Here is a 24,018-nt window from a genome sequence, read left to right on the forward strand (position 1 = left end):
TGCGTACCTACCTTACCGTGTGTGACTTGACATCTTGGTGTCCGCCGCTCGAAGATGGAGTTAGAGGGGCTGTTCTTGCTGCTGGAGCTCCTTCTGTACACCGGCTGCTTCATCTGTGGGATCGTCACCGCTGCCTCTGTCACTATACTACAGGTAACATTTACTCTGAAAACTCCGAGACTAACCTGAAAAACGCTTCAGAGAATTTCACTTTCTGTTTGTCTGCATCTGCTTCCTGGAGGCGCGCGTGACACTCTGTACGAAAACCAAACAAAAAAAGTTTGACAAAACACACTTTTTAAAATTTGTTGAGAGCGTAGTTGTGGCACTTTGCAGTTGTTATATCGTTAATTTAACATTTAACTATTGTGTTCTAAAACAAACGTTTCTCCCTCCGACCTTTACACACAACGAAGATTTTACAATTAAACAAATGTGTTTTCCGGGTGTCTCGCGCAATAAAAAACAAAACAAAACGCGACTTACCGTTTGTTATTATTGGAAAAAAAAAAAATGAAAACACGCTATTATTAACATTATTATTATTATTGTTGTTGTGTAATTGGCTAGGTTGGCTTATTAGAGTGAAAGAAAATGTATTTAGATATCACCATTTAGATACAAAGCCAAACTTAATTGCATAAAAGGCATTTTTCGTGGAAAAAACGGCAGTAATTCCAAATTCCAAACTTTTCTGTAAAGGACTTTTTTTAATGGCTCCTGTCTTTTTTTTTTTTTCCTCAGTGATTTCTGTGCTTTCACATTCAAGTGTTGAGAATTGTTCAAATCATGTGACCAGATGCCCATATTACTGTTCTCCAAGTCACATGCTGCACTTCCAACTAACCATAAGTACTCCCAGTAGAACATTAATCAGTCATGTGTATGTGTCTGTCTCGCAGGGTAATTTTGGAGGCCGGTGCATGCTGTACGGAATCGTCAACTACAATAAAACACAAAATATCATCGGATTGCAGTCATCTAGCCCCACATCCCTGTGTTCCTTTGTGTCAGCCATATCGGTTTTGGTGGCGGTGGTGTGTTTCTCACTGTTTATGTACTGGTTGTACAACTGCTTCATCGATGGACAGATCAGAAGGTAACTGGCTGTGTCTAACATGAAGTTTTTGGGCTATAAACAACACCTCTAGGGGTATTTCCTTAGTCCAACTGTCAATTAATTGGTGCGCCATGTCAGATCACATCTGGCAGTATGTGCTGGCGACTCATCCATCACATTACAGAACCCCACTGGTAACCACCCAGGCAGTAGGGTTTGGCACCAGTTGTATTTTCCATGCTTGGAGTATAACTGCAGATCGCAGCATTGTCTGCAAAGTCTAGGTAGGTAAACCTTTACTCAACACCAAAGGCAACTGAACCGTTGGACTCCACAACTCTACCCAAGCATGAAACAGTATAGGAGCCGTGAACCTGCAAACAGATGCAGAATGTTACTTAAAAAGTATGCTTTCACATATATGCTTTGATAACTTTCAGTTTCTACCATTTAAGATGGCAATGGTTTCCGTTTATGGGTGATTCTTAGATTACGGGCACTTATTATGTCCTTTGATCATATTGTATGAAAAACAGAAAAAAGGGGAAATTTCACACTTTTATAGTTATCTTTACAATGAAAGTGTGTTAAGATATTTGTTCTAGTAGTCTATGATGACTTTTTCACCTTTTATCAGCATCATTATATGCAAATATTGCCGTTTTGTGCTTGTCTCACACCCAGACGTTTGATCTTCAATGATAAAATGAATGGTAAAGAAACATTTTTTCTAATGTTTTAAAATATCTCTGAATAAAATATCAGTAAAATAATCAAAACATAATTGGGGTATTCATTGTCATACAAAATGTAATTTCCCCCACACTATTGCCGTAATTTCCACCACAACACTGTAATGTCCCTTTAAACAGTTTGTATGAAAGATTGTTTGGGTAGTTTCTATGGAGATAAACAGTGACATCAGAGCACATGTATATAGCGCCAAATCGCAACAAACAGTTGCCCCAAGGCGCTTTATATTGTAAGGCAATAGTGTGGTGGAAATTACATTTACAAGGCCAATAGTGCCCGTAGTGTTGGGAAAGTGTAGGAACACGGACCCACAACAGGGGGCGCAAATGAACGGACAATGGAGTAAGTCAAAATAACAACGCTTTACTGTTGTGAATGTGCACAACGAATACAACCAATCACAGCAATGGACAACAGTCGATTCACAAAAGTGTCGTGTGGCAGGCTCGAGATAGGAGACGCCTCTCCAAGGTAAGACCGGAACCACACGGCTTCCTCCGCCACAGGACCCCGGGAATACTGGAGCCGCCAAGTCCCGAACTCCCAGGTGGCCACTGCCTCCGCGTGTCGGACCCGGTACTGCTGGCGAGGAGCAAAGACAGTTAGATGGGGGCGCGTATGCACCCAGGACTCCGAACAGCAGGAAAGGTACCTCCACCTCTCGTTGGAACAGTAATCCAAAAAACTAGCTCAATCCAAAAGATGCACTCTATTGCTTTGATACGTTACCTCTCTGGTAGAAACGATATCTCGGCAAATGAGGTGGAGATGCCGTCCTGCTGATATACCTCCGTAGTGATTGGGATCAGCTGTCTCCGTTGATGGGTGACAGCTGTCATCCTGGCTGCTCCTGTAAGGCGGCAGCGCCCTCCGGTGCCTGGAGCCCGCACTCCAGGCAGGGCGCCCTCTATTGTGGTGGGCCAGCAGTACCTCCTCTTCAGCGGCCCACACAACAGGACCCCCCCCTCAACGGGCGCCTCCTGGTGCACGACCGGGTTTGTCAGGGTGGCGACGGTAGACGTCGGCCAGGAGGGCCGGGTCCAGGATGAAGCCCTTCACCCAGGAGCGTTCTTCGGGGCCGTACCCCTCCCAGTCCACCAGATACTGAAAACCCCGGCCCATTCGTCGGACGTCGAGGAGCCGGCGCACGGTCCAAGCCGGCTCTCCGTCGATGATCCGGGCAGGAGGGTGCGCCGGACCCGGAGTGCAGAGGGGTGAGGTGTGATGGGGTTTAATCCTTGACACATGGAATACCGGGTGAATCCGCAGTGAGGCCGGAAGCCGGAGCCTCACTGCGGCGGGATTGATGACCTTGAGTATTTTGTAGGGGCCGATGTATCGTTCTTGCAGTTTTGGGGAGTCCACTTGAAGGGGAATGTCTTTGGTGGACAACCAGACCTCCTGCCCTGGACGATACGTGGGAGCCGGGGCCCGCCGCCGGTCTGCATGGTTCTTCGCCCTCGTCCGGGCCTTCAACAAAGCAGAACGGGCGGCACGTCACACCCGACGGCACTTCCGTAGGTGGGCCGGACCGGAGGGCACACCGACCTCCCCCTCAACCACCGGAAACAACGGGGGTTTGATACCCCAAACACACCTCAAAGGGGAGAGGCCGGTGGCGGACGACACTTGACTGTTGTGCACTTACTCGATCCAGGCCAGGTGGGTACTCCAGGCCGTCGGTTGCGCGGCTGTCACACAGCGCAAGGTTTGCTCCATCTCCTGGTTGCCCGTATCTGCTTGTCCGTTGGTCTGTGGGGTGGTAACCCGGACGAGAGACTGGACCGGGCCCCCAGTTCCCGGCAAAAGCTCCTCCAAACCTGCGAGGGAGAACTGGGGACCGCGATCGAGACGATGTTCTGATGGTATCCCATGCAGACGGATGACTGGTGGACTAGGAGGTCCTCTGTCTCCTGGGGCCCTTGGGAGCTTCGGGAGGGCCACGAAGTGGGCCGGCCTTGGAGAATCGGTCCACTATCGTGAGGACGACGGTGTTTCCCTGGGACGGCGGAGACCCGTGACAAAATCCAGGCCGATGTGGGACCAGGGGCGATGAGGCACGGGCAGCGGCTGTAGCAATCCCGGTGTCTTACGGTGATCCGCCTTGCCCCTGGCACAGGTGGTACAGGCCTGGATGTAACCCCGGACGTCGGCCTCCAGGGACGCCCACCAGAAGCGCTGCCGGACGACTGCCACGGTTCTTCGCACCCCAGGGTGACAGGAGAGCTTAGAACCGTGACAGAAGTCCAGAACTGCAGCCCTGGCTTCTGGTGGGACGTAGAGTTTGTTCTTCGGTCCGGTTCCCGGGGTCCGGGTCTCGTGTCAGGGCCTCCCGGACGGTTTTCTCCACGTCCCAGGTGAGGGCGGCCACGATAGCGGACTCCGGGATGATGGGTTCCGGGGGATCCGACGGCTCTGTTTTGACCTCATCTTCGTGTACCCGGGACAAGGCATCCGATCTTTGGTTTTTGGTCCCGGGACGGTAGGTGATCCGGAAGTCAAAACGGCCGAAGAACAGTGACCAGCGGGCTTGCCTGGGGTTCAGTCGCTTGGCGGTCCTGATATACTCCAGGTTCCGGTGGTCAGTGAAAACCGTGAATGGCACGGACGTTCCCTCCAACAGATGTCTCCACTCCTCAAGAGCCTCTTTCACCGCAAGGAGCTCTCGATTGCCGACGTCATAGTTCCGTTCGGCTGGGGTCAACCTGCGGGAAAAATAGGCACACGGGTGAAGGACCTTATCGGTCTTCCCGCTCTGGGACAGCACGGCTCCTATCCCTGAGTCTGAGGCGTCCACTTCAACCCCTAACTGGCGACTAGGATCGGGCTGCACCAGAACGGGTGCAGACGAGAAGCGCCGTTTCAACTCCTTAAACGCGGCATCGCACCGATCCGACCAGGTGAAGGGAACTTTTGGTGAGGTCAGGGCTGTCAGGGGGCTAACTACCTGACTGTAGCCCTTAATGAACCTCCTGTAGAAATTAGCAAAGCCTAGGAAACTGTTGCAACTTCCTACGGCTTGTTGGTTGGGGCCAGTCTCTCACCGCCGCAACCTTGGCCGGATCAGGAGCGACGGAGTTGGAGGAGATGATGAACCCCAGGAAGGACAAAGAAGTGCGGTGGAACTCACACTTCTCGCCCTTCACAAACAGCCGGTTCTCTAACAACCGCTGCAGGACCTGACGTACATGCCGGACATGAGTCTCAGGATCCGGAGAAAAGATGAGTATATCGTCTAGATATACGAAGACGAACCGGTGCAGGAAGTCCCGCAATACGTTGTTAACCAAGGCTTGGAACGTCGCGGGGGGCGTTTGTGAGGCCGAACGGCATGACCAGGTACTCAAAGTGACCTAAGGGGGTGTTGAATGCCGTCTTCCCACTCGTCTCCCTTCCGGATCCGAACCAGATGATACGCGTTTCTAAGATCAAGCTTGGTAAAAATCTTGGCTCCATGCAGGGGCGTGAACACCGAATCCAACAGGGGTAACGGGTATCGGTTGCGAACCGTGATTTCGTTCAGCCCCCTATAATCGATGCATGGACGAAGTCCGCCATCTTTTTTACCCACGAAAAAGAAACCTGCGCCCATCGGGAGGGGGAATTTCGGATCAACCCGGCAGCTAACGAGTCCCGGATGTAGGTCTCCATTGATTCGCGCTCAGGCCGTGAGAGGTTGTACAGTCTACTGGACGGGAACCCACTGCCTGGAACCAAATCGATGGCACAATCGTACGGACGGTGGGGGGGGAGTGTGAGCGCCAGATCCTTGCTGAACACGTCGACAAGGTCGTGGTACTCCACCGGCACCGTCCCCAGATTGGGCGGGACTCTGACCTCCTCCTTAGCTTGGGAGCCGGGAGGAACCGAGGAACCTAGACACACCCGATGGCAGGTCTCGCTCCACTGAACCACTACCCCGGACGGCCAATCAATCCGGGGATTGTGCTTCAACATCCAGGGAAAGCCTAAAACCACACGGGAAGTGGCCTGAGTCACAAAAAACTCGATCACCTCCCGGTGGTTTCCTGACACCACCAGCGTTACAGGTGGTGTCTTATGTGTGATCGGAGGGAGCAGGGAGCCATCTAGTGCTCGAACCTGCACAGGCGAGGTAAGCGCCACCAGAGGGAGCCCTATCTCCCTGGCCCATCTGCAGTCCAACAGATTCCCCTCAGAGCCCGTGTCCACCAGTGCTGGGGCCTTCAGGGTTAAATCCTCATACAGGATCGTGACTGGGAGTCGTGTAGCAATGTGGGTGTGTCCCACGTGAATGTCTCGGCCCACCCCTAGCCCAGTCTCTAGGGGCGGGCGTTGGTGTTGTAACCGCTCGGGGCAGTCTCTCACATGGTGCTCTAGTGCACCACAAACAAAACAAGCTCCATGGGCCCGTCTCCTCTGTGCAGCTGGTGCCCTAAATGTTGCCCTACTCGTGTCCATAGCTTCGTCAGTAGGGGGAGCTGTGGCCCCACGGAGCGCAGGGGCCGTGGAGCGTGGGGAAGGCGGAGCGCGGTCGGAACCGGAAGGGAGAGGGACGGCGCGTGCCCGGCCACGCCCTTCATCTCGTTCCCGCCGACGTTCTTCTAACCGGTTGTCCAACCGTATGACAAGATCGATAAGCCCGTCTAAATCCCGCGGTTCGTCCTTAGCCACCAGGTGCTCCTTGAGAACCAAAGACAGTCCGTTTACAAAGGCGGCGCGGAGGGCAGCGTTATTCCAGCCGGATCTCGCAGCCGCGATGCGGAAGTCGACTGCATAAACAGCTGCGCTCCGGCGCCCCTGTCTCATTGACAGTAGCACGGTTGAAGCGGTTTCTCCTCTATTAGGGTGATCGAACACGGTTCTGAGCCCCCTCACAAACCCATCGTATGTCAGAAGGAGCCGTGAATTCTGCTCCCAGAGCGCTGTAGCCCAAGCGCGTGCCTCACTGCGAAGCAGGTTTATGACATAAGCTACTTTACTAGCATCGGTCGCGTACATAACGGGACGCTGTGCGAAGACGAGCGAACACTGCATCAGAAAATCCGCGCACGTCTCCACACAGCCTCCGTACGGCTCTGGAGGGCTTATGTATGCTTCCAGGGAAGGAGGGAGAGGTCGTTGAACAACCAGTGGAACGTCAACGTTACGCACAGGATCTACGGGAGGGAGAGCCGCAGCGGCGCCCGGAGGGCGCGCTTCCACCTGCGCGGCGAGAGCCTCCACCCTGCGGTTCAGGAGGACGTTCTGCTCGGTCATGAAATCCAACCGAGTCGTGAAAGCGGTGAGGATCCGCTGCAACTCACCGATTACCCCTCCCGCGGACGCCTGCGCGTCCTGTTCTTCCATTGGCCGTTCAACAGCCGGTTGACGCCCCTCGGGATCCATGACGCGGGCCGAGATATCCTGTTGGGAAAGTGTAGGAACACGGACCCACAACAGGGGGCGCAAATGAACGGACAATGGAGTAAGTCAAAATAACAACGCTTTACTGTTGTGAATGTGCACAACGAATACAACCAATCACAGCAATGGACAACAGTCAATTCACAAAGTGTCGTGTGGGCAGGCTCGAAGATAGGAGACGCCTCTCCAAGGTAAGACCGGAACCACACGGCTTCCTCCGCCACAGGACCCCGGGAATACTGGAGCCGCCAAGTCCCGAACTCCCAGGTGGCCACTGCCTCCGCGTGTCGGACCTGGTACTGCTGGCGAGGAGCAAAGAACAGTTAGATGGGGGCGCGTATGCACCCAGGACTCCGAACAGCAGGAAAGGTACCTCCACCTCTCGTTGGAACAGTAATCCAAAAAACTAGCTCAATCCAAAAGATGCACTCTATTTGCTTTGATACGTTACCTCTCTGGTAGAAACGATATCTCGGCAAATGAGGTGGAGATGCCGTCCTGCTGATATACCTCCGTAGTGATTGGGATCAGCTGTCTCCGGTGATGGGTGACAGCTGTCATCCTGGCTGCTCCTGTAAGGCGGCAGCGCCCTCCGGTGCCTGGAGCCCGCACTCCAGGGAGGGCGCCCTCTAGTGGTGGTGGGCCAGCAGTACCTCCTCTTCAGCGGCCCACACAACACGTAGTTAAAGAATCACCATTATTTGCTTGCTGAGAAAATGTCAAATATCATCTGCTACACATTTCCACCCCAGAATTACATAATGGAACATAAAGACCAAGAGTAATATCCTTTTCAGAATGTTATCTGGATGTTTTAACTATAAGGGGAGATAAATTAAGGCTATACTAAGCGTTTTTGAAGTAACTGCCCGATTAGGTCAGGGGTTGAAATAATATTTTCCACCCCTTCGCCTCCCTTTTTTCTTTTCCTGTATTCTCACGCTCTTGTTATCCTCTTTGTTCCAATCCACAGGGCACGCATTTGGATGACCCTGACTGTGGGCGTGTGCGGTGTCTTCCTGTTCTTCTTGCTCATCACAGGGTGCATACTCAAGATCGGACGGGACTCGTTGTGTGCCTCGATCGTACAGAACGTGGGGAACATTAGCAGGTGGCAAACAAACGCATATCGAGGACACACCTAAAATTTGTCGCTGTAGATGCAGGCATGCTAGGGCACGTTTGCACGACTGTTTTCCACAGCCTCTTTTATCACAGTTGACTCGAGCAACAGTCACGGAACTACTTCTCTACATGTTAACATAGTAATACATTGATGGGTTTTAATCTCTGTTGAAGACAGATGATGTTGCCACAAATTACAGTCAGTGTTTATGTCTGTCTAATTATAGGCTGCATTAAAGTACACTAATCGTGGCTAGCATTAGCAAAAATGGTCATGTTACAGTTGTTGACACAGTTTGTCTTAACTTTGGTGAAGTCACGCTCATCATGGATAGCAGTCAGCATCAGCCTTGGTTAGTGTAATGCTAACCGCTAATGCGTGATTGCATAAGCTTATGTTGGTTGTGATTAGTATATTTTTTAAATATGATGAGTCACATACAGGGTGCTTAGTTTTATGTTTCTTGAAATGTGGTTTGTTTCTGTATTTCTCCAGGTGTGAACAGGCTCAGAATATATCATGGGGCCCGTCACTTCATGGGAAACAGTTCTACAGCAGTCTACACCGTGCAGAGGTTAGCAACCTTTATTTAGTGTAAACTTCATCAAAAATCACTTTGTATTAATGTGGGTGTCAGAGAAATTTATCTTAATCTTGGATTTTGGAAATATACTTTATTTAAAAAGTTTTAAACCTCTCATGGTCAGTCCAACAGAAAATTTGCCACAGGTCTTTAATAGGTCACATAAGTATTTTCAGCAGGCAAAAAACCCTACTCATCCACTGAGATACATCTTGGGGAAAATGATCTCCAAGAAGCTCCCAGTTTTTGTTAATTTGTCAATTTAACTTTTGCAGGCGTGTCATGAACAGCAGTGTGTATCAGAGGACATCTAATATTGACATCTGTGACAAATATCACAAAAGTCTAAAACAAGCTGTTTCAAGCCTACCATATTTTTGTGGGCTGTTGTTTTTTAAGTAGGCTTGGGAGGTCTTGTGTCTTACATATCAAATAAATAAATAATAAATCAAAAAGTGTATTATCATTTATTTCTGTAAGATGGCACCATCTCAAAAAGAAAAAAAAAGTATCCTGAATGAGGTGCTCCTCTGGAGAAGATTGTAACTTTAAAGCATCATTCAGCTGGATGCTTTCTTTTTGTAGTTTCACAGCAACTTTGAATGAAAGACATTTTTATCTTAAGAGAATGAGTGCATTTAATCAGTCATGCTCTCAAACTGAAAGACCACACTCAGACAAAATGCTTAGTTTGGACTCAGACAAGAACAGCAACGGCAGGTCACCTAGGCTAAGGCAAGGCTATTATCTTTTACAAATGTTTGACAGAAGGGTGTTCCAACATTTAATTATATTGAGCACAGCCACTGAACAGACAAAAATGGCTGTTCTAACACTGTATTGGTGTTATAAATAAATAGTGCACTGCCTTAAAATAATTTTGCTTCTTCTTGCATGAAGCAGCAACATCACATTTCAGAAATAAATGCGACATGTACAACTTGTTTTGTTTTTTTCCATCTTCAAAACATATTTTTGAACAGATGTGACTGGTACACCTGTCACATCTGTCTGATTTTTAGTACAGAAAATACAATAAATCTTGCTAATAGTGGAAGCATTACTGCATTTAGAATCATAGAATTGTGAGTCTTTGAGAATAGATTAAATTAAATCAGATTTTATATAAAATGACACTTAAAGGGTAGATACACACACACACCTTCAACCACTACGTCCAATTAAGGGTCGCGGGGAGGGTAGATACTTTAAACTGCAAATTGTGATCAACATAGTGACATGAAAAAATATTGCAGACTGAATGCACTCTCTCCTTTCAGACTGCAGTGTGGGTGAACTTCTTCTTCTGGCTCATCGTCGGCGTGCTGGAGTTCTTTCAATGGCGCCAGAGTTCTCAGCTCAAATTCAGGGATTCTGCAGGTGGGCTTTTTGGTGAATCGGCGGAAACCCCTGAGGAATCTGAGCCGTTTTTCAATCGTCCCAGACAGTCATCGTAATGTTGCGTGTTGATGAGGTCCAGAAGCACTTTGAGACAAGGGTGGGATTCAAACATGCACGTGAAGAACCGCCTTGTAAGAGTGCAGTGTTATTTTACTTTTTATTTCACTGTGGGAAATCTGGCCCACTGTCCACATTTAACAGCTAATGATGCACCTTTACAGCATTTAGAAATGCTGGCAAACTCATTTGTCAGGATGTTTGTCATCACTGTGCTCCACAAGTGTTTTTGCTGTTTATTTGTGCCACCTATAAATGTGAAATGTGCCCGAGAAACTTTTCCTGTATCTGTTTTTGATTAATGTGGTAATTTGCTAACGTATTGCCCTCGATGCCATCCCCTTTTATTTTATATGTCGTCCTTTTGATTGATTTTGAGTTGAGCTTTGTTTCTGCTGACAGTCGAGTGTTGAATAAAAGCAAAGCACTGGCTACACTTTGGAATGCAAGTGTTGTCTCTTAATCCAAAAAAGTTAAGTGAAATGAGCCCATCAATCCACCCATCCATTTTAAGGGTCACATTGGGGAGCTGGAGCCCAGCAGTCATTGGACCAGAGGCATTAAATGTTTAGCTCCAACTCCCTCTAGTGGTTGGACACAAGTACTGACCTCACTCAACAAAAATATAAACGCAACACTTTTGGTTTTGCTCCCATTTTGTATGAGATGAACTCAAAGATCTAAAACTTTTTCCACATACACAATATCACCATTTCCCTCAAATATTGTTCACAAACCAGTCTAAATCTGTGATAGTGAGCACTTCTTTGCTGAGATAATCCATCCCACCTCACAGGTGTGCCATATCAAGATGCTGATTAGACACCATGATTAGTGCACAGGTGTGCCTTAGACTGCCCACAATAAAAGGCCACTCTGAAAGGTGCAGTTTTGTTTCATGGGGGGGGATACCAGTCAGTATCTGGTGTGACCACCATTTGCCTCATGCCGTGCAACACATCTCCTTTGCATCATCTGTGAAGAGAACACCTCTCCAACGTGCCAAACACCAGTGAATGTGAGCATTTTCCCACTCAAGTCGGTTACAACGACAAACTGGAGTCAGGTCGAGACCCCGATGAGGACGACGAGCATGCAGATGAGCTTCCCTGAGACGGTTTCTGACAGTTTGTGCAGAAATTCTTTGGTTATGCAAACCGATTGTTTCAGCAGCTGTCCGAGTGGCTGGTCTCAGACGATCTTGGAGGTGAACATGCTGGATGTGGAGGTCCTGGGCTGGTGTGGTTACACGTGGTCTGCGGTTGTGAGGCTGGTTGGATGTACTGCCAAATTCTCTGAAACGCCTTTGGAGACGGCTTATGGTAGAGAAATGAACATTCAATACACGAGCAACAGCTCTGGTTGACATTCCTGCTGTCAGCATGCCAATTGCACGTTCCCTCAAATCTTGCGACATCTGTGGCATTGTGCTGTGTGACAAAACTGCACCTTTCAGAGTGGCCTTTTATTGTGGGCAGTCTAAGGCACCTGTGCACTAATCATGGTGTCTAATCAGCATCTTGGTATGGCACACCTGTGAGGTGGGATGGATTATCTCAGCAAAGAGAAGTGCTCACTATCACAGATTTAGACTAGTTTGTGAACAATATTTGAGGGAAATGGTGATATTGCATATGTGGAAAATGTTTTAGATCTTTGAGTTCATTTCATACAAAATGGGAGCAAAACCAAAAGTGTTGCGTTTATATTTTTGTTGAGTATATATATATATATATATATATATATATATATGAAGACCCCATTAAGGTGTCGATGGTGAAACTGGGCATGTGAAGCGCGCCTTGAGACGATTTTGTCGTGAATTGGCGCTATATAAATTAATAAATTTGAATTTTGAATTTGTGAGTTGCTTCAGAACCTGCAAAAAGAGCTTGAATCAGTCTTAAGAAGAACTTACCCTTTAAGTATTCCAAAAATCATTTTAATTTCACACTGAACACACCCCTGTAGTTATAGGAGCATTTTGTAATGCAGCTTCACAAAAACATGGTATTTTAACTGTTTAAACTTGTGCTTCACCATTTTGCCAGATATCTATTCAAATTCCTGTGATGCCTTCGACGTCAGGCCACTGGTGCATTTAGTAGCTCCAGGAGAGTACAAGTACGTATGTGCAAGAAACCACATTTTGGTATCATCTAGTGCTTGCTAAGACTAATTTGATTAAGCCTATGATCTCTAATTTGACCTTCAACCTAGAACCTTGACCTAACCTGTGTTGGCAAGAGGGCGGTCTACCAACTTCATCCATGAAATTTGACTAAAATTGCTATTTGTGTTTTGGAGATATCGTTGTGGACAGACAGACAAGGGTGTTACATAAGACTCCAGTTAGCGGCGAGGCTAACCAGCAATGAAGGTTTGCTTTTCCGGGATTCACCAGCTTTCTGGATGTGGCAGAATCAATATTTATAGCAGGTATTGCTGCACTAACATGGTGCTGTTGAGTTGTTTGAAAGAAAATGCTCAACAGCAGTTGGTATTATCCTTCCCAGGCATGCAACGGTTAGCATATGAGCTAAGTATGGTTAACACTTAAAGCGTGAACCCCAGGCCAACTACTCATGCCAACTAGCACGTCAGTAGTCAACTGTGCTATGTCGATGTGCGTAGGGTATATATAGCTGCACTGCCATGTCCAGAAATCTGGTAATTCCTGGAAAACCTTCCAGACTCACACACGGATTCCAGTTACAGTTAAATGATGACAACCAGATTCCCTGCGTTTGTTTCCAATGGCCTAATCTGTGGATTAACGACCTTAAATGAGGCTTGTGAGGCTGAAGCTAATGTTCAGTGAAGACAGACGCGAGTAGGACCGAATCGGAATACTGTGTGGACACACGGTGGTGACTCCTGTGGTCTTGGAGGTCATCTCAACTGTGCTAAGTCCAACTGTCAAGAGACCTCCCGTACATCTCGACGACGCCTGCACAGAACAGCGACACGCACGTTCGCCTTCAGCGGTAAGAAATTCACACTTTGTGTGCAAACAACAAAATTTGTGGATGTGAGCATCTCCGAGGTTAAGAAATGTGACCTGACAGAGGTAAGTGAGAACATGTATCGGAAATGAGAAACACAGAGACAACCAGTGGACAGAGCAGCCTGAACTAAGCCGTGCTAATCCTCTGGAAAGCACTTCACTCTCCACACATCAAATGTTCAGTTTTAAACCTGTTGATCCGTCTTGGACATTCAACCGCGAGCTGCTGATTCACTTTATCTGCTTTCATGGCAGAAATAGAAATAATGTCGGCAAAAGCAGGAATCAAAAATATGTGGAAAAAGGACCAGAGTTAAACCATCCTTAAAAAAAAAACAAAACAAACAAAAAAAAAAAACACAAAACTGGTCTCATTATAAAGTACTTCTTTTTAACATTAATATTGGTCTTCAGGTGCTGTAAGGCTTTGTTTACATTATCAGCTGAAATCACCTGAATCTGCAGAAGCTAGTTTCTGCCATTTAATATATATATATTCACTGTTGTATTTAATACATTATATACATATACTGCCACATATTACTAGTATACGAAAGTTATTTTGGGTGTAAAAGGTAGATATTGCGCATAATTTAACCTCATTTTCTTTATAGGCAAGCTGACCTCTGACCACCATTTCTGTCGAGAACATGTCCCACAAGCAGTTGGACTCGGTGGTGCTGAGTGTGGAATCCATCCTGAATGATGCCAAGAGGATGCAGAAACAGTGTCGCAAGCGCAGCGAACAGCTCTCCTTGGCCGCCACGCAGCTGAGGGTAGAGTCGGCCGCCCTGAAGGAGCAGTGCCAGACCGCCCAGCTCGACATGGCCCAACTCCTCCGGCACCTGGACAAGCTGATGGACACAAAGTCCGCCTTTGAAGCCAGGGAGAGACAGGCGCGCAAACTCAGCAAGCAGCTGTGAGGCGTCAAGGTGCAGCAAGAACTGTTGAGCTAGGCAGTAAGAGAAAGAGAAAACAGTGCTGTTGTGATATTCAGATTTTTGGTTTTACGCAAGTATAAATTTTCAGTCTCTTATGTCCCCTTTACATTTATGTCAAATAAAACCTTTCATTATTTATCTCATTTTTGAGAATAAGACAATATTTGAAATTTAAAGCTTTTAAAATAACAAGCTGTGTTCAAAACAAAACAAAAAAATAAAGTGACCATTTTTATGCTAGCACGGGAGGCTATGTGTTGACGACACACTGTCAATGTACTTGATCCAGTTAATGAAAAGCTCAAGTGTTTCAATAATCTACAAAGCAATGAAGTGAATTTCTGAAAATTACCAGATTTCTAACTAAAACAAATCCTAGTTAAGCACTAATTATTAATAAACATCGTTAGGAAAACTGATTACGGCTAGAATATATGGCCCGCTAACAGAATCAATCCTATTAGCATGGAATTTGACACAAAAGTAAAAGCTTCAGTAAAAATGGACATTTTTGGGGTCAGTTAACCGGTATTTATGATAGATATTTCTCCATCAACATGAAGATAAAAGTTAGTGTTATTTCTACCTGGTTCTTTTTATTTAAAATTCTGCCCCTTAGCGTCAACAACAAAGTTGATACTAACCAGAAGTGTGACATCCTATGCTAACGGTGGTTAGCTTTTTATTTATTGGCTTGTCATTTGTCAAACATCTAGCATGACCACAGATTTGTCCCAAACCTGGAAATCTGGTAATTTCTGGAAAACATTTAGTTTTTGGACAAATTTCACCCAAATCAATTAAGTATTGGCTGTCTAGGTGAACAGATTAGTCATTTAATCGATCCATTGGTAGCCCCCAAAAAGGTTCACAAAAGTAATTATTTGGGGAAAATGATCATGGAAAACTGAACACCTTAATGTTGCATTTGACACCGTTAACAGTGACATATTATTGGGTACGCTTGAAAGCTTCACTGCACTATTTGGGGCATTGGTTTAAATCCTAAAACAACACACAACTATATGAACAAAGACCTGTGGTGTTCCTCAGGGTTCAATTATCAGTCCTCTCCTGTTCAAACGACACGCTTGTGCTGACAAAACTTAATACGTTTATGTTAATTCTGTAGATGACACCCAACTCTCATGAGATCCAAATATTAATGACTAACTACAGCCCCCTGGAGTTACAAGATGCATGAAACAAATTGGCAACAAACGTCCCAAAGGTTTCAACGAAACTGAAATAAGTTTTAGTGCCAAAGAGGAAAGACCAACTCAGTCCTGATTTTGATTGATCTGAGACTTAAAATTTGAAATGCACGACATCAATGTTCACAAAATGGCCTAGTGACACCTTAAATCTTCAACAAGATTAAAGAACTCTTCTCTGACACGACTTAAATAAAGCAGCAGGTGCAAATACAAAATACTTTGTCATAAAAGATTAAAACTTTAATAAACATTAGAAATCATTCTATAAATATACAGTTGTCATATTATTAAGAATGCATTTAAATAGTAACACAAAACAAATAAGCAGTAATGTGGTTTTGATTGACAAGAATGAACACAACAGCTGGAAGACCCCCCCCCACCCCCTTCCTCACACCACGCCTGACCCAACGAGGAGACTAACACTGAAGGCATTAGTTCATTTGGCTAGGAATGTGTGTAAAGTTTGGTTTCTCTGTCACTTCTTCTCAGCTAGATCCTCCTTTAATCACCGTTCTGAAAGATGAAAAGAAGAAATAATGAGGGACAAAACTTCCACAGTGGGGTTAGTTTGGGTGCAGAAAGCTGCCTTACTTTCAAGTTTCTTTTTTACTGGTGACACTGCTGCTTTTGCCTGAAAGAAAGGAAAGAAATACATAAGTAAACAAAAGAAAACAAAAAAACTCACATACTCCTCATAGTTCCCGAATAAAAGGTGCAAAAACACCGAAGTGCCATTTAACCAATCTTAGTTTTTTGTTTCAAAATTATTTAACAAAACCATTTTTTATACATATACCAAGTTGTTGTCAGCTTCCACTTCTTTGCATAATTTGAAACAAATATTTTTTTTTTCTTTTGATATGTTAGGGAAAAAAAACCCCAGAACTGATTCAGTACCTTTTTGATCACGGTCCAGTCTTCGAGGATGTCAATGTCTCTCAACATGTAGACAATAAACGGCCCTGGAACACAGATGTAATTATAAATGTATATGTTTCCTTATTAATCCTCAAATGATAGACATGAAAATGGGAATAATTTTACCTGAAACCAGAGCTACTTTCTTTTTCCTCTCCGACCGACCAAACAAGTTCTTCCTTTTACACTTCTTGCTCCTCGTCTCATCACTCCACTCTGACAAAATCAAACGTGTGTTGTTTTTCATACACACTGACGTCCGCGAGATGTCTTGTAAAATCACTCCAGAGGTGTTATCAGGTTACAAAAATAGCATTTTCAATGTTAGAAGTGTTTATTTGTCTCTAGTTTTTACATAATATAAGAAACATGTTAGATTTACCCAGAAACAAAGCCTTTATTTTGTTTAGATCTCCAAATATGAATCACGGAGGTAAAATAATTATTTGTTCCCTGGATTGACAAGTGTAACAACGGCAGTCTGTAATTACGACATCATATGATGCGTTCACGTGCACCTACCTGAGCTGAAGTCTATGCTCTGCCGGTCCTCTTCCAGCCGCCGGATCTTTTCCAGCAGCTCTGACTTCATGGTGTCAAACAGCAGTGAACGCTCACTCTGTCACACAAACCCACATGTGCACACTTTACAGTCAGACTTAATGTCTATAAATATATAAAGAAATTATGACATAATGACATTATATATATATATATATATATATATATATATATATATATATATATATATATATATATATATATATATATATATATATATATATATATATATATATATAGGCACTGTGTGCATGCAGTGGGGGTGGGAGGGTGAGGGTGTTACCTCCATGTGCTGTTTTGCTCCTTGTACTTCACAGTCATGCTTGTGTTTGATCCCCTGCAGAGTCAGGTTTCTGTACACTCCTGTACAGAATAAGAAGAAGTTGTTGCTGTTCCTTAAATAAATTAAACTGTTTACAATGGAAAAAGCTGAAACAATTTTTGGGTGAGTTCACGGTTTAAAAGTCATAGTGAAAACCTGCAAATAGGTCAGAATTTTCTATAGTAAAGTATGTGGTGCTTCAGGGGTCAGTTCTAGGCCCATAGATATTGTCCTTATATGTTGCACGAACTGGTCAGATTATATGTAGCCATAAAGAAAGTCATCCTTACTGTGCAGACGATATGCAATTGTACGAGCATTTTTGGTCAAGTCATACGTCCCATGTTGCAAAGTTAAGGTCTGTTCAGTTGCAGTGCAAAACTGGATGTCATCCACCTGGCTGCAGCAGATAAATGCTGTTTTTGAAAGGTGAAGATGGGCCGGCTGTCTGCCATCCAACACCCAGGGTGCTTCTGTGGTGTCGTGAATGTGGAGATATCAACGCAGGCCACCAGACGTGATTTTACATGACTTACTGAGGTATAAGCATGCACGTTTACCTCCGCAGGGACCCTGTCCATGCTACCAGACATTTCTCATGACATTTTCACTTGCTGCAACAAAAAACAGACACTGAGTTTTGTTTTCCGCTTGCCCTGTGCCATTACATTCATTAGCCAATGATGGCGTATGTTCTAAATCAATAATGTACAGATTAATTTTGTTTTTGTCTGAGGTGAAAAGATGACACCCCTCACAACCAGTTGATATTAAAACGGGTGAACTCTGTGGAACCTTTGTCAATCAAGGCTTAAGAGCCTTTCAGACTGCACGCTTTAACAGCATCAAATAACGCCTCTCTTTCCATTTGACGCATCGCGTTGGATGTGGCAAGGGGGGCAGAGATTTCCACGTCACACTCTGGCTTCTCCAAAGTCAAAAAAGCAGAGCAATTGCCAGCTTGGATTCACGTCTGCCAGAACCACAAAAAATTGAGAGAAAAAAAACAAAAAAACAAACAACAACAACAACAACAAACCCCCAGCAGAACGAGTCTCCCATCACCATGCTGGGAGAAGCTTTTTTTTCAGCGATATTTCGGAGTGATGCCGAGCTGAGGGAAGACTGATCAGACAGTAGGATTGATCAGACTGTGACAGCGGGCAGAGCCACACAGAGCAGCCGGGGTTCAGGCCACATTCCTGGGCAGAGTGAGACACCACAGCAGGGGTGATGCAGCAGACCCACTCAATCTAAAATTCCTCACTTTTGGATATATATAAACACCCAGTTTGTGCAACACAGCTTAGTTCTGCAAATCTGTCTGAGGTGAGAATAATTTAAAAAAAAATGAAAAGTAACGTTACTGCACTGCTGAAGGTTTAATGCTCGTCTAACATTAGCTTAGCGTTTTCGAATCACAGTTGACCTGAGTTAATGTTTTAATTTGCAAATTGTTCAGTCTATTTTTATTTTTACCAAATAAAGCTAGTTTTTTTTTAATTGTTGCTTCTGTGGCTATAACAAAAAAGACTACTTTAATTAACAGATTTCTTTATTTTTTTCTTTATTTTCTTTCTTTCTCTTTTTTTTTTTTTTTTTTACTGTTTTGTGTTTCTTTATATTTTAAGATATATTAATTTACTTGTCCCGTTGCTGTTGAGGCAACCTAAATACAGACGCACTTCAAAAACTTCCAATGTTGGAGCTGAAACGTATCCATGAAGTCAAAGTTCAGTCAAAAAGACATTTGCACAGGTAGAAGTAGCCCTGGCCCTATTGTGCACAATTTTAAAACATTCACATTTTAGAGATGACTTTGTCCTCATCACAACATTAAATGCAATCACATACTATGAGGACTTAATTAAAAGTTGAAATGACTCAATTCAAAAATTATTTCATCAGGAGGTTTATGTCACATTGAGCAATCCTAATTAACAAACATACTACAGTCATTTTTACATCATCTCCTGTTGTGTTTATAATAAATATTTATATTTATTTAAGGTGTCTTTTTTCCTGGTTGAAATGTAGATATGAATGAATGACTAACATGTACATATTAATTTTCATGCTATTTTATTTGTCTAAAAATAAATGTCCATAGTTCCTTATAATGTTAATCAAGAAATCATCTCGTGAACACAGGTAGGTTACGGTTCTAATTTACAGATGAACAAAGATTTCTAAAAAATCTTTTTTAAAACTATTTTAATTGCAACTGTTTTTGTTTTTTTTTGGGGGGGGGGGGGGTTAGAGTAATCAGAAATTAATTTATAGATTAAAAAAAAAAAACATTTGCAAGGGTTTTCTTCAGAAAATTGCTGTGTAGAAATTAGCAGTTCTGCGACACAGCACTTTAGTTGTCTATGTTTTGGCCTGATGCCTCATTTCTATTGGACAGCGCGAAGCTATGTCACAGTGGCGAAAGTTGGATTGGGCTGAACTTTGACCGCGGCAGCTTGACAGCAAGCAGCAATGCGCGCTCCCAGCGGAGCATCACATCAGCTCGGCTTTTGACCCGGTGCCACACATCGCATTAAAAACATGAAGCATCTCATTGAAAATAATTGTTTTTAGAGCGAACTGCAATGGGGTTAACACCCTGAACATGTGCAGTGTGAAAGGCCCTGAAAAACATCTTTTTTTCTTCCCAGTGTTTATGATTGATAAAACCAGTTTAGATATCAACTTTTTTATTTCTCTTCTTGCAGCTTTTATTTTACTATGTTTTGTTATTTTATCATTCATTAATGGTACTTTGGAAAGAGTTAAATTTTTTATATTATTTATATATATATATACATATATATATATATATACACATACACACATTTGTTCTGCGCTACTACATGCTTTTAAAAAAGGCTACAAACAAAGCTAAGAATAGGTGATAAATCACTGCAATAACTGCCTGTTTAGTTGACTAATCAATATGATAACTGTTGGGATCTGGACCGTTCAGTTGCAGAAAGCATGTGGTCAAATACCCGCCACTTGTGTGCGAATCTGCATGCTGTTCTGCAGTGCAGCGAGCGGTTCTCTGTACTCGCTGGCCTTCCCTGTCAACACCTCATCCAGCTTCACTTTGACCTGATTCAGCCGCTCCTGGAACAACCTACGAGCACAACCACGAGAATCAAACCTCAAACAGAACGCTGGACTCTTTCATCCAGCTGTATTAAAGGAGTTCAGAAGCATACTTCTCCTTCAGCTCATGAAACTGCTTTTCTAAATCCAACATCTCGTCGAGGCACTCTCCTCGCCTCCTCTCACAGTCCTCGTCGTCCATCTCTTCAAAATGAAACGAGAAACTCAGACTTTAGTTGGTGTTGATGAAAAGTCATTGGCATTTATAAGGGACTTAAATTATGAGTTAAACTAAAAGACAAGCACCACCTGAACTCTCTTCTTCCTCCTCCTCCTCCTCCTCTTCTTCTTCCTCCTCTCCCTCATCACTCTCCTCCAAGTCGCTGTCTCTCTCCTCCAAGCTCTCCTCCATGATCTCCTCCCCTGCTCCTTCCCTATTCCGCAGTTCCTCCAGATCGCCGTTGGCCTCAGGGAGTTCAGACTCTCCTGCCTCCATGTCTTCTGGCTCCTTCACAGAGGGCTGGACTGGCATGTCTGAAGACCGATTGAATATTTCACACTGTGTAAATAAATAAATTTACACCCATAATCTAGAAAGATCTAATCTTTAAATTTCTTCACTTCTTTGTAACTGGAGATAGGCTTTCACTTTTTCGCTTAAGTGTTTTGTCTTATGAAGTCATAAAGACTGGGATTTTTTTAAACATGCCTTATTGCTGCCCTCTGGTGGCTGGCTCAGGTAATACTGTGAAAAATTATGGAAGTAAGATCAAATGTTTCAGTCACAGAAGCCAAGCTTAAAACAGTCACTGCCAAAATTCTGACAAGAATTTCCATTACATATGCAACACAAGTCTAAAATGACTCATTCCCAAAACTTCACTAACAGCAGGACAAGTGCCACACTTGCATTCATGCAATTATGAGAGTTTGTGGAATTAAATGTAACCAACAGGTAGACAAAATATTTTGCACAATACAATCCCTTTAAAAGGTTTTTTTTTTTAAAACCAACAAAAACTGTGTGCACCATGCAGCCCCTTAAATTCTGTCATCGCACATCCTGTGTTGCAGACCGATCTGCCCCTAAAAATCGGTCTGCCTTTTGCATCTGCGCATGCATCATTTTGGACCACAGCAGCACATCTGAGACGGAGTCTTTTCACCCAAAGCAATCAGATGGATTAATGGGATAATCAACCAACAGATGATAAAGGTAAAACCTCGTAAATCATTCTAAAGTCCATTTTCAGCAGAAACGAGACCATTTTATGCAGAAACTCCGCGAAATTCCATGACGCTTTGAAATGACTGACACGCATTGAACGCATTAGCTCATTGTGATTGCTTCTGCCGTCTTTTATGATGAAATAATGCAGAATTTATGTCGAAATGATTGTTGTACAAAAGCTTCAGATATCTGTTGCTAAGATAGATGATGACTGAAGTGCAATTTGAAGCAGAAACGAGGTGTTAATCTGTGAACACGTCATCAGAGGGGGCCAGTTTTAGGGGGACCGTTCGGTCTACGACACCAGGCACAAGGCCAGCTGGTGTGAAAACAGTCAAGCTGGGGTGGATTGTCTAAGCAGTGCACATGTAATTTGATATGATTTTCTTACATTGCAGCCAATGTTTCAATTCAACAGTAAATAGACACTGTATCTCTATGGTATAACAAGACGCTGTCCACGTGTTTTTACACCAGTGAGTCACTTGACGCACAGAATAGGGCTTTTATATAAAACCAACATTTAGACACAATATTTTGCACAATACAACGCCTTTAATCAGACTTTTATTTTGAAACCGGATATCCCTCACGGCGTCGAACTTTGCAGCGGTAGGTTGCACGATGTTGAAGAAAATGATGAAGTAAGGGTATCCGAACGAGATCACTTAGCCTCAAATAATGGGCAAAATTGAGTCTAAAACCTTTGATTGTAGTGATTCTTTGAATTAAACTCTATAAGACACGAGCTGTCCTCGGTGTCGCGTTTTCACACCAAATAAAACAGCCGAAGTCAAGTGCGGCGTTAGCTAACAACTAACAAGACAAAGCGAGCCAAGGACTGTGTGCCTCAGTTCCGCCGGACAATTTCGGTTAATATATTAACGACGATATGGTCTCATCGGTGTAATGGTCAATGAAATGTCATTAAATCCACTGAAGCGACACCGAGAATCTCCTCTCTCTCGCTTCTCAAGCCGCACACACATTAACAAGTTCGAGGATCGAAACTCTGAACAACTGTGCCGTGAACGCAGCACGCTCATTACCTTCAAAAACCGCCTTCCTCCGTTCACATTAAAAGATATTAAAGACATGTATTTTTTAAAAGTGCTTCCTCTTCACAGTTCCACACACTGTGCGGGCATTCTGGGTGAACAACCAATGAGAGCCGAGTCGAAATGCTTGGATAACCAATAGCAACCATCTTCCTCGAACAGACCTGACCTATCAGAATCCAAAGCAGGTTTCATGAGCCAATCACAATGCGTTCTCCTACTCGGAAATAATAATAATAATAATATAATAATAATACACTATCGTGTAGTGAGCATTACACTTACTAAATTCTGTTTTTAGAAATTTGTTTTAAAACATTTAATTTCAAAATTCATTATTGAAACAAGACGATTTTGTTTACCCGCTGACAAAGTCAGAATTTATTTTTCTATTTATTTTTGAAGATTTACCCTTTACACAGTACACAAAGTGCTGCACCTGTAAATTGTGTAATAGAGCCATTTACGACAAAAAACACCAATGATTTCAATTAAAAGGAGGCTATTTAAGAAAAGAAAAAAAAAACATCACATTTGTCCACATAACCCCAAATCAGAAAAGCTGGGACGATATGGCCATTTATAAAGTAGGCCACAATAATCTGTTTATTTTGACTTCCATTTCAGACAGTGTAGTATTTCATTTACATCAATCTCAACTTCTCAAGAAAAGCGGCTGTAAAAGTGAGGATTTAGTCTTTACATTTATTTAGACTAAATTACCCCCCTTTCCAACTTTTTTTCATATCATCTCAATTTGCTCACACACACACACACACACACACACACACACACACACACACACACACACACACACACACACACACACACACACAGAGGGAGGTGAGTGATTAAAGTGGTGTCCTTGATCCTTGGTCCAAATCCACCATTGGAGGCTCCTTCGTTGTTTCCAACCAGTTTTACCCTCCGTAATCACTAGGGTTGGGAGGATTAATGACAGTCAGACTAGTCGGGTACCATTAATCGACGAGTCGGCGACGAAATTTGGCATTGAATGAATAAAGCCAATTTCAAATCATGGTGAAACTCAAATCTGTCATTTATTTAAATATAAACACAAAATCACACCTACAAAAACCGCATTAGCATGAAGACAATACCTACATTTATTTACTAGGCATAGACAACCCGTTTGAGCTGACTAATTCACCTGCAAAGGTTCACACACTTTCTTCAGAGTGAAGGAAGAGGTGGAAGCTCCAGCAGGTCTTCTTAATAACTGGCTTTCGACTACTTGACTAGTCAAATGTTAACTAGTTGTAGTCTACTATTACGACTAGT

General features: G+C 43.9%; 2 protein-coding genes across 3 annotated transcripts; one reads left to right on the top strand and one right to left on the bottom strand.

The window, feature by feature from the left end:
* Positions 1 to 10,806, top strand: tmem179ba (transmembrane protein 179Ba). The gene is made up of 5 exons (XM_034164342.1): positions 1 to 153; positions 903 to 1,099; positions 8,172 to 8,309; positions 8,820 to 8,898; positions 10,188 to 10,806. The coding sequence occupies exons 1-5, from the start codon at positions 55 to 57 to the stop codon at positions 10,362 to 10,364; spliced, it is 690 nt and encodes a 229-aa protein (XP_034020233.1). The 5' UTR covers positions 1 to 54; the 3' UTR covers positions 10,365 to 10,806.
* Positions 10,807 to 14,284: 3,478 nt separating this feature from the next.
* Positions 14,285 to 22,784, bottom strand: brms1 (BRMS1 transcriptional repressor and anoikis regulator). 2 transcript variants are annotated; one of them, XM_034164237.1, is made up of 11 exons: positions 22,708 to 22,784; positions 20,737 to 20,961; positions 20,541 to 20,631; positions 20,328 to 20,455; positions 17,296 to 17,375; positions 16,974 to 17,070; positions 16,578 to 16,667; positions 16,431 to 16,495; positions 16,125 to 16,164; positions 16,043 to 16,046; positions 14,285 to 14,324 (listed from the first exon to the last, which is right to left on the bottom strand). In XM_034164237.1, the coding sequence occupies exons 2-11, from the start codon at positions 20,957 to 20,959 to the stop codon at positions 14,300 to 14,302; spliced, it is 843 nt and encodes a 280-aa protein (XP_034020128.1). In that variant the 5' UTR covers positions 20,960 to 20,961; positions 22,708 to 22,784; the 3' UTR covers positions 14,285 to 14,299. The 2 variants fall into 2 exon arrangements, with proteins under 2 accessions (XP_034020128.1, XP_034020127.1); XM_034164236.1 differs by having other exon boundaries at positions 20,737 to 20,986; positions 22,708 to 22,770.
* Between the last annotated feature and the right edge of the window lie 1,234 nt (positions 22,785 to 24,018).

The sequence above is a fragment of the Thalassophryne amazonica genome, chromosome 23, assembly GCF_902500255.1.
Source record: "Thalassophryne amazonica chromosome 23, fThaAma1.1, whole genome shotgun sequence".
In the NCBI taxonomy this organism is placed as follows: Eukaryota; Metazoa; Chordata; class Actinopteri; order Batrachoidiformes; family Batrachoididae; genus Thalassophryne; species Thalassophryne amazonica.